This window comes from Pteronotus mesoamericanus, unplaced genomic scaffold, assembly GCF_021234165.1.
Source record: "Pteronotus mesoamericanus isolate MK-2021 breed Mesoamerican mustached bat unplaced genomic scaffold, CSHL_Meso_final scaffold_85, whole genome shotgun sequence".
NCBI classification, from domain to species: Eukaryota; Metazoa; Chordata; class Mammalia; order Chiroptera; family Mormoopidae; genus Pteronotus; species Pteronotus mesoamericanus.
The window spans coordinates 21,257,732-21,273,483 of record NW_026555329.1 but is presented as its reverse complement, the minus strand read 5'-3'; the positions used below and the strand labels follow the sequence as shown (position 1 = coordinate 21,273,483).

General features: G+C 34.4%; 1 protein-coding gene and 1 pseudogene across 5 annotated transcripts in view; both read left to right on the top strand.

Moving 5' to 3' along the window:
* Positions 1-15,752, top strand: part of ANKIB1 (ankyrin repeat and IBR domain containing 1) — a 144,994-nt gene that overhangs the window by 114,366 nt on the left and 14,876 nt on the right. For all 5 annotated transcript variants that reach the window (XM_054564120.1, XM_054564119.1, XM_054564118.1 and 2 more), the window contains 2 exons: positions 4,175-4,263; positions 10,283-10,413. In XM_054564120.1, the coding sequence (XP_054420095.1) occupies positions 4,175-4,263; positions 10,283-10,413 (220 nt within the window). The remainder of the gene's footprint in view (positions 1-4,174; positions 4,264-10,282; positions 10,414-15,752) is intronic.
* On the top strand, positions 461-574 carry LOC129063565 (uncharacterized; annotated as a pseudogene).

Sequence of the window (15,752 nt, the reverse complement as noted above, 5' to 3'; positions counted from 1 at the left end):
GACACTGAATGCTGTTTTCACTTCTCATGTTGTTTTATTTTTCTGCCACTGGTTGTGCGTGTTGACATATTTTCAAGGAAAGAGCCATCCCTGATATTAGTTAACCATGATATTTAGACAAGGCTAAGGATTTTAGGTAAGACAACCATTTTTTTCCTTTATAATTTCTTACCAAGCACCTTATTTTTCTGTATGAACCCACTTTATTAGTATCTCTAAATTTCAGTTGACCATGTGCCAAAATTCCCCTTCCTGTTCATTCATTTGTTTTGGGTGACATTTTGAAGTGCAACCTCAGCAACAGGTACCAGGTCTGTCAGAATTACCGTATTTTTGCTGTGTATAATAATGCACACTTTCTTGCCCAGATTTTTGAGGGAAAAATAAGGATGCACATTATACAAGGGTAGTACTAATTCCATCACTGTATAAATGTTTTTAATTCTTTTATTGATGCTTATGCATTAAAAGTGTAACTCTAGAAAACAGTAACAATATCCATATATTCCAGAGAAGATTAGCACGGCCCCTGTGCAAGAATGACACGGAAATTCATGAAGCATTCCATACTTTTTTCCCGCTAAGGACTGGCGGAAGAGCCTGGGTCCAGAGGGGACAAGGAGCCTAGGCTGCCCTCACCCCGCTGAGGGAGTTTCCCTTGCCCCCTACCCCCTGGTTCTTTTATATAGATTATAAATATATAAGGGGGAAACAGGTGGTTGGGGAGGGGTTGGGGGGCTGGGGCCTCACTTCCCCTCTTCCCAGCTCCCCTGGTCCCTTATCCCTGGGGCCATTTGTTTAAAAAATAGTAATAAAAGAATTTTTTTAAAAATCCGTTGAATTTTAAAAATTCAAAAATAAATGCTAAAATTCCTTTATAATACAAAAAAAGCATCTAAATATAAATAAATTAAAAATTGAATTAAAAAATTAAAACAAAAGGGTTTTTTTCCTGAAAGTTTGGGCCAAAAACATGGGTGCGCATTATACATGGCAAAAGTGCTCGTCACTAGTCATTGATGTCTTGGTTAAAACTTTCTTCAGGAATTTAGGTTTCGGTTACCTACAGAACAACCCACTATCTTAATTACTTCTTTCAGAATAACATCTCTCCCCCCACACACTGATAATCCAGATTATCAATCACTTATCAGTCTAGTAGCATTATTATTATTGTACTCAAGAAATTCAGCCTTATTTTTTCAGATGCCTTAGTTTTCAAAGATCTTTATTAAATGTCATCCTCTAGCTCTTTCTAATTTATGGCCCATGCTCTAGCTTCTTCTTTATTTATAAACTTCTCCTTTCTATGCCCACTCTTAGCATTGCCCTGGGAACTACTATAAACTGTGCCAACCAGTTCTAACACCCAGAAGTGATCATGCTGATTGGGCTAGCACCTAAGGAAGTGGCAATTCTGTGTCATCCTGTGAGACTCTGGAAAAGGAGACCTTATGTTTGCTGTCTAATGCAACACAGCTTCAGAGAATCAAGCATACTGATAAGCATTTGTAGACTTTTGAAGAAGTGGCATTTATATTTTCAGACTTTATTTGAAGACATTGGGCTTTTTTCTCCAGTGATTATTTTCTTGGTTCTATCAGAAAATGTTCTAACAACAAAGCCAATCATACTGGTATTGATTCTACTAGGGGAAAAAAATTACTGAATATGCTATGTAATTTTCAGGGGGGCAAATCTTAAACTTAGTGGAAATAATTTATTTCATTGACTTCATTTGTTTTGTTTCAGGTACTGCAGATAAATAAGGCTTTTCTACACCTTAATTTTTTATTTAAATGAGTCATGAGGCATACAGATTCTAGGAAACACTGCTTCTAGGTCTGTGGTACCTTCCTAATACTAGTGTATGGTAACATATGCACCAATTTAAAATTAACAGTTATTATAGACATACTTCACATTTCTGGAAAGAAGAGTTAATTTTGATATGTACTAAAGTAAATTTAATATATCTACTTCCATTTTTAATCAACCCAGTATGTTTTGGATTGATTTTAAACAGAGGGAAACATCGATTTGTTGTTCCACTTAATCGTTCATTCATTGGTTGACTCTTAATATGTGCCCTGATGAGGATTGAACCCATAACCTTGGCCTACCAGGACAACAGTCTGGCCAACTGAGCTACTGGCCAGGGCAACCCAGTATTTTTTTGAATGACTATTAAATTACCACTGAGTTACTGAAGAACTCTATAAAACTGCATTTATGGAAAAGATTTTCCAAATGCCAGGTTTGGTAATGTTAGGAATTTAAGGAAATTAAAGTATTTTCAAAGTAACTGGTGCCGTTGTTTTTTCTTTAAACCGTTTTTAAGTATGCAATTCAATGGTACTAAATACATTCATAATGTTGTGCATTTTGAACTTTTTCATTTTCCCAAACAGAAACTCTGTATCCATTAAGCAGACAATCTTCATCCTTCCTCCCTTTCAGCTACTGGTAAACACCATTCTACTTTCTGTCTCTATGAATTCCCCTATTCTAAATATTTAATATAAGTGGAATCATACAGTATTTGTCCTTTTGTATCTGGCTTATTTCACTTAGAAGAATGTCTCTAATGTCTCAAGATTCATCCACATTACAATATGTATGTATCATGGATCAGAATTTCATTCCTTTTTATTGCTGGCTAATATTCCATTGTGTGTGTACATACTACATTTTGTTTATTCATCTGATGGTGGACACTTGCATTGTTCCCATATTTTGGCTTATATAACATCCACATTTGGTGAACAATGCTGTTATGAATGTGGATATAAAAGTATAAGTCCTTGCTTTCAGTTGTTTTAGATGTATATGTAGAAATGGAATTGCTAGATTATGTGACAAATCTATATTTAATATTTTGAGGAACCACCAAACTGTTTCCCATAGCAGCTACATCATGTTACATTCCTGTCAGAAATGCACAATGGTTTCTGTTTTTCCACATCCTCCCCAAGACTTGTTATTTTTCTTTTTTTAATAGTAGCTATCCTAATGGATATGAAGTAGAATTGATACATTCTTAATATAATGAAATGTTACTTCTTAATTTGTAAGACTCTTATCTGAGTCAGAAGGTGTGTCTTAACAAACTTAAATTTCGCAATTAAGATCTTTATTTAAAATAATGATAATAACACCCTGCCCAGTGTGGCCCAGTTGATTGGGCACTGTGATGCAAAGCAAGAGGTCACTGGTTCAATTCCTGGTCAGGGCATGGGGAACATGCAAGAGACAAGCAATCAATGTTTCTCACTCTCTCTGTCTCACTTTCTTCCCCCTCTCTAAAAATAAATAAATAAAATCTTTAAAAATAAAGTAACAGTAATGCAGATGGAGTCTTTCTCTTCCCAACATGATATTTTATTATTAACTGTAATAATTACCATTGTGCTATAGAATATAGCATCATATTGTATTAAAACATTTTGTAAATGCTTTAGGCCTTTTTTAATGTTTGATTTATATATAGTGATGGAAAGAATATAAAATTAACTTACAAATGATAAATTGATGTTTTTAGTTATTTAAATCAAAATTTGCCAAAATCCAATGAAACAGAGAGTTGGGAATTCATCAAACTCAAAGGTAAATTAGATCGCTCTAACTGTTACTTGGGGATTCGGAGGTAAAAGTAATGATGCAAATGTGATACACAACAGTACTTCTCAAACTTTAAAATGCAGAAGGGTCATGTGATAGTATTGTAAAATGCATATTCTCATCATTAGGTCTAGTGGGTCCTGCTCTTCTGCATGTTTAACCAGCTTATTAGTAAAGGTAATGCTGCTAGCCAGGGGAACACACTGAGTTGCAAGAATTTAAAGTATTAGGGCAGAACCTAACTGATAAAAATATGTTATATTTTATAGCTCTTAAGGCATACAAAACTAAATTATAAATATTAGGTAATTTATTTGGATTTTTTTTTAATGAGTAAATGATTATACTGGTTAAAAAAAAAAAACTGACCTGTTGGAATCAAGCTTTAGAATCACGTTTTTAATTCCTCTATTGAAATACTTCATCTCTCAGTAGTCACTGTGCCTCAGTTTTCTCACCTTTAAAGTTGAAAGAGTTACTTTCTACCTATTCTTTTACTCCAGTGTTGATGATGAATATTTTTAAATGGCCTTTTCTCTATTTTCCTCTTTAGGGAGTGCCTTGGTGAAGCACATGAGCCTTGTGATTGCCCAACATGGAAAAATTGGCTACAAAAAATAACTGAAATGAAACCAGAAGAACGTAAGAGGAATTTTAGATAGCTATGCTATGTATTTTCTAATAGTATACAAAAGATAATGTCCTATTTCTTAGAGTCTTTATTCAAGTTTGTTAATGCTAGAGTTCCTTTGTTTAACATCACCCTTTTGATCAACATCCTTTTGGAGGTGACAGGTTTTTTGCAAGAAGGAATCATAAACAAGTTGCATGTTTCCAGCTGACCTATTTTCCAACCTAAGATAGACAAGGTAAACAAAAGTCTCATTTAAGATCCCTCCTACAGCCTTCCCTGTTATTCTGGGGTGAGCCAGCTAACTTCTCTGTACTTATGGGAAGAAATATATGATCCATAGTGAGAAGAAGCTTCTTACTTCCCTGGAAACTTCCAGTGAATAGTAAGGCAAGGTAAATTCTTACTAATGTGGTTCTGTGGACTTATTTTAATTGTCATGTCTGTAACTATTTTTACTGAGTTTTCTGTAAGTACATGATCTCTGTTAATTCTCACAGGAATGCTATGAGACCAGTATTAGGAATCTGATTTGACAGCTGAGGAAACTTACACTACATTGTATTGAGTGACGTGGGGCATAGGTCTGGTGAGCAGAATGGGTTTGAATTAGCCTTCCTAATAGCAGTTCCTGCATTTGACAAGTAAATATATCTGCTTTATAATAATTTTTATACCCTGAGTGTTTTATGGCAACTATTTTCTTTCAAATTAATATAAATAAAAATTAATTTAGGATTTTCTTTCTTCACTTTTTAGATAATGGAGTTAGTCTGAGTCATTGCAAATCAGGATTAAGAATTCACTCAGTGAATCTACACTTTCTGTGAGCAAAGTACATAATAAAGATGATGCCATCCTTCACAGAGTGCAGAGGCTAGAAGGGAAGCAGCCAGATAATTGCAATATCATATGATAGCAGTTGTGAATACATGAAATATAGATTATTCTTGTATTATAATTTATTAATTATGTTATTTTCCATACAAACAACTGTAAACCTACTTTTGCCCCACCCTGTATAGTTGGGCAAAGAGGAGAGTACAAAAATAAGAACAACTAAATCAGATTGGAGGGGGGCAGGATGTCAAAGAATCCTCCTGAAGACAGTGAGAGATTAATGAGGTTTTAGCATATCTGCAGAGGCAAAGATGAGGTAGGTTTGCACGTCAGCAGCTGAAGCAACACTGAGGGACTGGCTGGCAGCCATGAGACCTATTACACGCTTGTATTATTGGGCAATACACCATGGCCCAAGCCCTGTTCCTCAGCATTTCAGATTCACAAGAATCATTTTGTGCACTGACGCAGGGTTATTCAGATCCATGGAGAAGAGACGACTGCATAAACCAGAATGCCAGTTTATTAATTGCTTATGAGCAAAGTTCCTTTCACACGATGAGAAGGAGAAGGCTCATGCCCTTATCCAGGAGCTAAGGGAAATGGGTAATCTCAGGATATTTTATAGTGAGGTCTGATTAAATATTTCTGTTCTGTGCATTCATCATTCAGTCAACAGTTTCTTTTATGTACCTGCTGTGTGCTAGGCACTTCCCAAATCAAAATCACTTGCATAAATTGTTCCTGTCCCCCAGGTTTATCATGTCTTTCTCTTGACAGCCAGATATAGTCATTGCTCTCTTGCCACCCACCTATTTTCCCCGTTTTCCTGATACATATGTGGGTCTGTATATGTGTGTGAGTTTCATAAATAGATTAATACCATTACCTACAGCACCTAACAACACAATTGGATTTTGCCTTCTTTTCCTGCTTCTGCCAGCTAGAGACATCTACGTTTCTATTAGAGATGGCTTGTTATTGTCCATATACCTACATTTTTTTTATTCATATCTGTGGAACTTAAAGTTAAGGTCCATGGGAGAAAATTGCAGGAGATGAGTCTGGAAAGGTAGGTGTTGCCAGATTGTGAGGGTTCTTGCTAAATTGTCTGGATTTATCCAAGTAACCAAATAAGCTATAGAATCATTTTTTTTTAAATAGGGGTGTGGCGTTATCAGAGATATCTTTATCAAGAGAGACAACTAGGAAGGATAGGCTGAAAGAGAAAGAGACCAGAAGTAAGACAGTGAATTTTTAGTTTAGGTCAGATAGTAGGTCATGATATCATTGGTCAACTTAGGAAATTCAGATGAAGGAGTAACGTTGAAGAGGAAATAAAGAGTTTTTGCTGTGGACATTTTGAACTTGAGGTACTTTCAGTACATATGTCAGCAGATGTTTAGTAAAATTTTACAAGTTCCCTACAGCTTAGAAGAGATGCTGAGAAAACTTAGAAGTCACTTACACTTTAAAGTGGTATCTTAATTATTTATTTAATATTTTTGACTGCTATTTTATGTTAAAATACAGAAATAAGATGCCCTATATGCTCTTGGCATTTTAGAGATGGAGACAACTGTATACAAAACTAAGAAAAAAGAGTATTTATAAATGCTATGATAGAACAGTGCACCTGTGGTACGTTATGTGGATGGGGAGGGACAAGGGAGGAGATTAGAAAAGGCTCTGTCATAAAGAATTGAAGCTAAGCTGCATTTCGAAGGCTGATGGATGTCCTTCAGAGAGACCGGAATCGGAAGGACATTCCAGGCATAGAATGGAGGAGGGCTGTGAGGCAACATGGCACGGTCAAGGATGGCAGACAGTTCAGGTCAGCCGATGCAAAGGAAGGTGCACTGAGAGATCAAACTCCACAGGCATAAATCTGAACTGGGTCTGGGCTGGGATTGAATGTGATCCTGGGTGGGTCTGGCTTTATCCTGAGAGACTGAAAAGTATGTGTTGCCAGATTGTGAGGGTTCTTGCCACATAATCTAAATTTATCCTAGTAACAGAATAAGCCGCAGAAAGCATTTTTTAAAACAGGGAAGTGGCACTATCAGATATTTTTATCAAGATGAACAACTAGGGTAGACTGAAGGAGCGAGAAGGAGTTGAGTAGAGTGATAACTGAAGATACTTACTTAGAAAAATCACTTGGGCAGAAGTGTGGATGATGAATTAGGGACTACTGAAACACTAGGTAGGAAGGCTGTTTCTGAGACTTTAGAATGTCCAAGTGAGAGGACTGCAAGGCCCTGAACAAGACAGGCAATACATATGGGAGGGCAGATATGGATGCCGGGAGTTAAAATAAGTGAAAATCAAGTGTACCTGCTAGTTGCCTAAAAGAGTTAATGCACTACAAGAAATAATTAGTATATCATTTAATTATTTAATAGAAAATGGCCAGAAGTGTTTGATTTGAAATGTAAAGCAAGTATTTTGAAATGGGTGATTATTTTCAATTATCCCTTACAATTTTAAAGTTGGATCAATTATTCCATATCCACTAATAAGTTTTTACTAGGGGAGGAGAGGGAGAACAACCTGGCCAGTAAGTCCGGGTTATTGGTGGCACTAGGACAGAACATCCTTACACATGAGAGTGATCCCGATGATGAGGAAGGAAATGGAAGAGTAAACATGGTGTACATGATGTATATACATGGTTACTTCTGACTGCCAGAGATAGGGAGACCTCAAATTAAAAACTGAAGATCACCCTCAGAAAGTTCCAAATAAGGTTTTAATACAGAAACAAATAATAACTTTAGAAAATTGGATAGGAGTCAAGAGGCTGAGTATACCTGAGAAGTGGTCTACCAGAGGAGACAAAGCCAAGACTGCAGAGAATGTTCCCAGTTGTCCTCCACACTAAAAGGTGTTGACCAGTAGACTATATGATGGCCACTTAAGTTTATGAAATTTAAGGTGAGGCTTGAAGCAAACAATAATAGGCCAAGTATAATACTTAAGTAGAACATCATCGCTAAATATACAAAAATAATATTCCAAAAAGAAAAGCATGATTAAATGCTCTATTGAGTTTTAACTATTACTTTGGCTCATGCTCTCACATCTGGCAGAAACATTTGCAATGAAACTTGTAGATTCATGAGAAAGATTTCTCTCTTATGCCCAGTTTTCCAAAGTAACTGAGTTATGAGACTCAAAAGGAGCAACAAAATCTAAGTAATTTAAAAAAGTACTGGAAAGTAAACTGAGATCATATCAAAGAATTAATTCCACATAAAGGTTCAGATACTGTTTTTAAGTTATGAAACTGCCTCTAGTTTGTCTAATCAAAGCAAGAAGCAGGGATGATTATATTTTCTGGGAAATGGTGGTTTATAAAATGATCAAATTTATTTTCTCATAGTACATAATAAATTATTTAATGGAATTCATTATTTTAATGGTTAATGGAATTCAAATCATCTTTTTAAGAATTCAGTCTTTAAAAAGAACTTTGTTTTCACTTTCATACATGTTGACTCTGCTAATAGGTCTTAGATTCTGTTATGCTCCAATATTTGATTACATGAAGTTAATATTAGAAAGAGACCTAAGCACACAAGATTATAAATGAAAGAAGATCAAGATTTAATAGACATGTAACTGAAGTGAAGGGAAGAGTACAGAAGTCATTACGAGTGAAGAAGAGTCACCAGGTAGACTGAAGGGAGAGACAGTATTGCAGGTATGAAGAACAACATGTACAGGGGGCAAATTATGAAATGATCATGTTCAGAAAACTGGAAGTGAAGGCTTTTATTCCAGCACAAGTTTTTGTTGTAATAACAGTCATTTCCTGAACATGATTTGCTTCATGCAGTCCACTAGAATGCAGTTATTAATTAGCATTCTCTCCAAGGGTGGGAGAAAAACACTGTTATGTTGGAGGTCACACAGCTGCTTTGTTTTAATGGCTTTGTGCTTTATTTATTACAACAATGGACAATAAAGGTCATAAGAATATGTGAGAGCCTCTGAGCTAAAAATAGTGTTGATACTGAAGGGAGGAGAAAGGCCACTACATGTAAACCAAAAGTAGACATTTGTACTTAGTGATTAGCTTTATAGCAATACCCTTTGTAAATGGTGTTACCTCTCCAGCTTGACCTTATTGACCATATGTTTAGTAGTAAGTTCCTTCTGAAACTCCTCTTTTCCACCAAGGATCTCATAATTCTCTCCACTAGCATGCTAATCAAACTATCATCTACCAAGTGGATTTTGAACTGGAATGGAGTCTGATCAATTCATTGTTACTGTTGTTTTTCTTTGCTATGTAGAATGAAAAACAGTGCTTTGTAGTCAGTAGTTGTCAGTGGGGAGCACTAAAAGATCTAAAGTGGATTTGTATTTTAAAGAGATGACTATCTAGGATATATTGTGGGGATTGGGAGGAGGGAGATGGTGCTGAGGAGATATGTTGGTTTTCTTTGTTTTAATTGTCTAGGCAAGAGGTGTAAAGGACTCTAACTAAAGCAATAAAATTGGAATTGGAGAGAAACAATATGAAGAAGAGGCAGAATCAATGGGACTTGGGTGAGAGAAAGAGAAGGGTGTGTCCAATATCACACTCTTCTGGATTGACTCCGCTGATCATATCATTTGCCAGGGCAGGGGATAGAGAAAGGAGCAAGTTTGGGGCCAGTGATAAGTTTAATTTTAGACATGTCCACATTGGATTTATCTTTAGCTTATCTGAAATAATTACAGGTATAAAAAAGGGTTCATATTTCAATATGATTTTCATGTTTTTTACTATGAGGAAGACTTTATGGCAATTATATGTACAACTGGTGTATTCCAGAAATTATTGTCTAAAATAACCATTCTTCCTATAATTTTCTTTGCAATGGTTATTTTAAGCAGATAATAAGATAATATTTTTTTAAAACTTTGGTTTTTTTCTTCCCCAGTTTATTTGGACACAAATTTAGAGAAAAATCTCCTTTAAATCAGGTTTCATAAATAGAGCTCTGGAATGCAGCTTCTTATCCTATAATCACGCCATTTAAAATGAAGCAATTTAAAAATTTTGCCATAGAACCTAATAGAAAAATAAAGACTATGATTAAAATTGAGAGGCAACTTGCAAAGAACACTTTGGGTTTTATTCTCCTGTGATTATACACTAAATCATTTATTTTTGTGTTTGTGTTTAATATCCAAAAGTTGTGGGAGTTAGTGAAGCTTATGAGGATGCTGCCAACTGTCTCTGGTTGTTAACTAACTCCAAGCCTTGTGCCAACTGTAAGTCTCCAATACAGAAGAACGAGGGATGCAATCACATGCAGTGCGCAAAGGTAAGAAATTAAAGAGGATTTTCAATGTTTTGCAGTCAGAATCCTAATTTGATTATAATCCAGAGAAGAAATGATGTAAACATAAAAATCTTTTGGGGTTTCAGATGGATTCTAGGAGACTGCATTCTACTTTCTTTGTTGAATAACTTACGTATTGATTTATATTGCTAAATTTTACACTCACGTTGAATGTTAAGAATAAGGATTCAGTGGTATATGGCCAGAAAGTCAGAAATGCCTGCGTCCTTCCCTGCCAGTCACCTTCCCCAATGAGGATCCTGAGAGTTTAGTGTATGTATAAATAAAAGTAGTAAATGATAGAGTGCTACTGCATATAGATCTTTTGCAAAGCTGGTTTTGCAGCACAAGGCCACAGCCAGGCCCCAGGCAATCCCCGTAAGTCCAAATCTTAACCCTTAGGGTCTCTATATAGATGTGTGTATAATAAAAGTACCCAAAGCTGTGTGAAGACTTTAGGTCACTAATGAACCATCAACTAAATAATTAATTTTTTACTATATTGAAAATGAAAATGCCAATAAAGACCTACTTGGCTGCAAAATAATGAATATAAATAATTACTCTTAGAAAGCTGCTCTCCTGACTTAGTTGCGTACAAAGAAATTACCATATTTAAAACAAATATTCTGCAAATTACGTTAATAATATTTTATTACTCCATGCCTACACTTATGAACATTTTTTGAAGCTTGTAATGATAGTTCAATATTTTTCTTTTCATTGGAAGTGCCATGTATGTAAAAAATATTTTAAAATTATTAAAAGAAAGCCAGTGTAATTTCGGTAATTTAGGATGTGAAAGAAATGCAAATAGTTAAGAAGATTCCGATAAAATATAGCAATATCTTTTTTCTAAGTATTACTTGATTTTTAACCTTGAAACCAATGATCATTATTATTATGACTTTAAAAATAATGGCAGTTAATCAATGATTTTTACAACCCTAGATAACTATAAACTTAGCATAAATAAATTGGCTTACTGAGACAGTAGTAATAATTTCCTAAGCAGCAAGAAGGAAAACCTAGTACAGCATTCTGAGCAAAATGCTCAAAAGTGCTTATTATTTCAGCTGATTAGGCCAGAATTGTTTCATTTACTTTGTGGTCTTATCTCCAACATACATATTAGTTTTTTCTTGGAAAATTTGATACAGGCTACATAAATGTATAACAAAATACAGGTTCACCATAAAAATCAGCAGTTGGGCTACTAACAAAGAAGTAGGGTCCAACGTTATTGTTATTTCTTTCATAGTACCTAGCAGAGTAAATACTTGATAAAAATGTATTTAGTGAGTCAACATTTCCATGAATTAATCAGACTAATACTATCAGGTAGTTTGTTTTAAACAGATTTTTGCTTAAGCTTCTGTTGCATTTCAAAGAAACATTTACTTACATACTATGTAAATGTAACAGTCTTGTTTAATAAACTCTCTAAAAAGTATTTTGCACTAAACCAAAAAAACTGACAAGTAACTTTTTTATTTTACTTTTTTTTTAAGTATCAGTATTTAATATTACATTGTTTCAAGTGTATGGCATGGTGATTCAACATTTATATATCTTACAACATGATCACACTAAGCCTAGCAATCATCTGTCACTTCACAATCTTATCACAATATTATTGACTGTATTCCCCTTGACAAATACTTCTTATGACATAGAAGACACCTAGAAAGTAATGAGGTTGCTACAGATAAATTTCATACTTTCGGAATTTTTTTTAAAATGGGAAGGTAGAACAGCAAAGAGGTTATTTGTAATTGAACTCATGCTCTCACACAATGACTAAATCGTAGTATACTTTTATTAATGCTTTAGTGTTGATTATGATTCAATAGAGTTTTTACTCTCTGGAATCAAATTGTTAAACATTTTTTAAGTGGGAAATTTGGCCCTGTAAAAATAAATAAGGTTATAAAAACACTCCTTATTCTATTCATTATCCTTTAGATAATTTTCATGAAATTAAACTTTGCATTCTTATACATTTGTAAAATTTTCAAATATATTTTATTGAACTTACTGGGGTTGCATTGGTTAATTAAATAAGTTTCAAGTGACAATTCAATAATATGTCATCTGTATACTTGTACTATGCGTTCATCACCTATAGCCTGTTCTCCATGCATCACCATTTATCCCTGCTTTACTCTCTTCTACCTGCCCCCGCCCGCTTCCCTCTGATAATCACCATACTGTGGTCTTTGTCTATGAGGGGTTTTTTTGGGGAGGGAGGGGTTTGCTTAAACCCTTCACCTATTTCACACATTTTAAATCACTTAGTAATTTTCTTACCTGACTCTGTAAAACTGTTTGCTGCAACTAAATAAAAATTATTCAAATTCTATATTCTTTTTCTTATCATAGAATATAAAATTTGGCTATTTGATAGAAAGTTTTGCCATTAATTTTGAGAGATCAATAAAGCTGTACTGAAGGGTACTTGTATCAAATCAGGCACAAAGTTTGCATATGCTGGGCAACAAAAGAACTGTCAGAGCCTTGAAACAAGCACACAGTTTATTGTGTAAGTGCATGTTTGTGAGTAGACAGATGAGCACAGAGGCTTTAATTCAGTTCTCTGTTCATGACATGTCACATAGAGTAAAAATTAATATAGAGAAGACAACGTAATTAGTAAGGTATATCCGATTGCTATATTCAAACTCTGTATCCTGAAAATCTGCACTATGCCATCTTTTCTAGTACCTATGGGGCATTCACAAAATATTGACGATTAATCATCGAAGAAAATCTCATTAATATTCTAGAAAATAGAAAATAATATAAGCAACATTGTGTACTCATAATAGAATTATACAAATTAATAATAAAGTTACCAAAGGCATTTTCACTGAGGAATTTTAAATCTAACAACTCTAGAGGGGAAAAAAAGGAAATTAAAGAATATGTAGGAAACTAGGACAGTGAAAATACTATTTTATCAGAACCTGGGGGCAATAGCTAAAGCAATGCTCAGAATGTACATGGCCTTATTCACTTAAAACAATACAAAATAGGGAGTAAATTAAGGATATGGCTTAAAATTAGAAAAACAAAAAAACTGGAAGAAAACAAGGAAGAAAGATTTTTTTTTAAATAGTGAATTAAAAATTGAAAAACAATACAACTAATAAATCCAAAAAGTGGCTTCTGAAGAAAAAAATAAGATAAACCACTACGCTTGCATAAGAAAAAAGGAAGGAGTTCAAATATACAATATAAGATACAAGGGGAATACTTAATAAACAAAGCAAACTAAAATAATGAGATAACTTGGTTCAACTCTTGCAGATAATGTGAACTCGGGTTTGAAATGGATTGACTTTCTAAGAAAACATAATTTTATTAAAACTGACCCTAGAAAATATACTCAAACCTGTTTTCATAGAAGAAAGTATTTCAGTGATCTCCCCCCTTTAAAGATATAGGTCCTGGCAGTTTCACAATAGAATTTTATAAAACCTTTAAAGAGCAGGTAATTCCAATGTGATTTAAACTGTTTCTGGGAGTTAAAAATGAGGAAACTTTCAAATTATTATTATTAGATGAGTGGAACCTTGATATCAGCACTAGACAAGATTATTAAAACTAAAAATATAGATAAATCTTACTTATGCATAAGTCCTATTATGATAGTAGATGAGTGAAAACCCACAGGTATTAGCAAATGTCCAGCAGATTACATTAAGAGTAATTGACTGTCAATTATAAATCAATAAAAAAAATTTTTTTAAGTAGAGTAATTCACCATGTGGATTTTACTCCAGGAGTTCAAGAATGGTTTGATATTTGAAAGCAATTGCTGTACCTCATCCTATTAGTAGAGCCATGGAAAAAAACGTGTAATTTCTGTAGATGCTAAAAAGTCATTTGACCAAAAAAAAAATTTAACATTCTTTTTCTTTTCTTTTTTTAATAGAGAGAGAGGGGAAGGGAAGGAGAAAGAGAGGGAGAGAAGTATCAATCGGTTGTAGCTCGCACATGCTGTGACTGGTGCGGACCCACATCTAGGCATGTATCCCGACTAGAAATCAAACCAGTGACTTTTCCCTTTGTGGTACAATGCCCAACCCAGTGAGTCACACCGGTTAGGGCAACAACCATTATTTATGAGACAGTCAAAGAAGTAGGAATAGACAGCTCTGACTGGGTTGCTAAGTTTGTAGATGTGTCCTCTGATACACCAAAAGGTGGTTGCAGGTTCAATTCCATTCAGGGCACATAACTAGATAGCATGTTTGATTCCCAGTCGGGGCACATACGGCAGATGACCCATCAGTGTTTCTGTCTGCTTCTCTCTGTAAAATCAATAAATATATCCTTGGGTGAGGATGTGGAAAAAAAAAAAAAGGAATATACAAAAATCTTCCTTAAGTGTGATAAAAAATCTAACTCAATCCAAAAGTTAACATATTTCTGAGGAAGCTAGAGGTACTTTCACTAAAATCAAGAACAAATAATAGTGCTCTCCATCACAAATACTATTAATGTCAAATTAGAGATACCAGTTAATGTAATTAGACAATGGAAAGAAATTAGAGATGTAAAAAATAGAAACAAGATGATAAAATTATTTTTTACAGGCAGCATGATTACATACCTAAAAACCCCACAGAATCAACTGAAAAACTACCACAAAAAATGAAAAATTTAACTAACAGATTACAAAATTAAGATGTAGAAAGTACTACCCTTCATTTATACCAACAAGACCCAGATAGAATATATACTGAAAGAGGAGACCTCATTTATATAGAAAGAAACTTAAGTACTGTATATGAAGTATATGACATACGGAGATTTTAAAACCCCTATCTATAAGACACTAAAGATGACTAATGAAAAGATAACAAAGTTCTTGGATAGAAAGATTCCAACAAAAATACCAACTGGCCAACTGGTTTTTGTTTCTGCATCTAGATAAGCTAATTCAAAAGTTCATGTGGAAAAACAAAGCAAGAATAGCTATATAAACTCTGAAAAAGAACAGTGAGGGGGAGCGAGCCTTGTCAGTAGCAAGCCATATTATAAAGTCTCAATAATTAAAACATCACAGTGCTAGCACATAAATCTATAGATCAATGGATCAGAATAGAAAGCAAGCCCAGAAAATAGACATAGATACATGGGAATGCAGTATATGGTAAAGGAGGCATCTCCAACCGGTGGATAAACCTGAACTGTTCAATAAATAGCAGTGAGATGGCTGGACAGCTTCGTGTAAAAAACTAGAGTTAAATTTATACTGTATACTATAAATGCAGAAAAAATATAAACAGCTCAAAGATTTACATTTTTTAAAA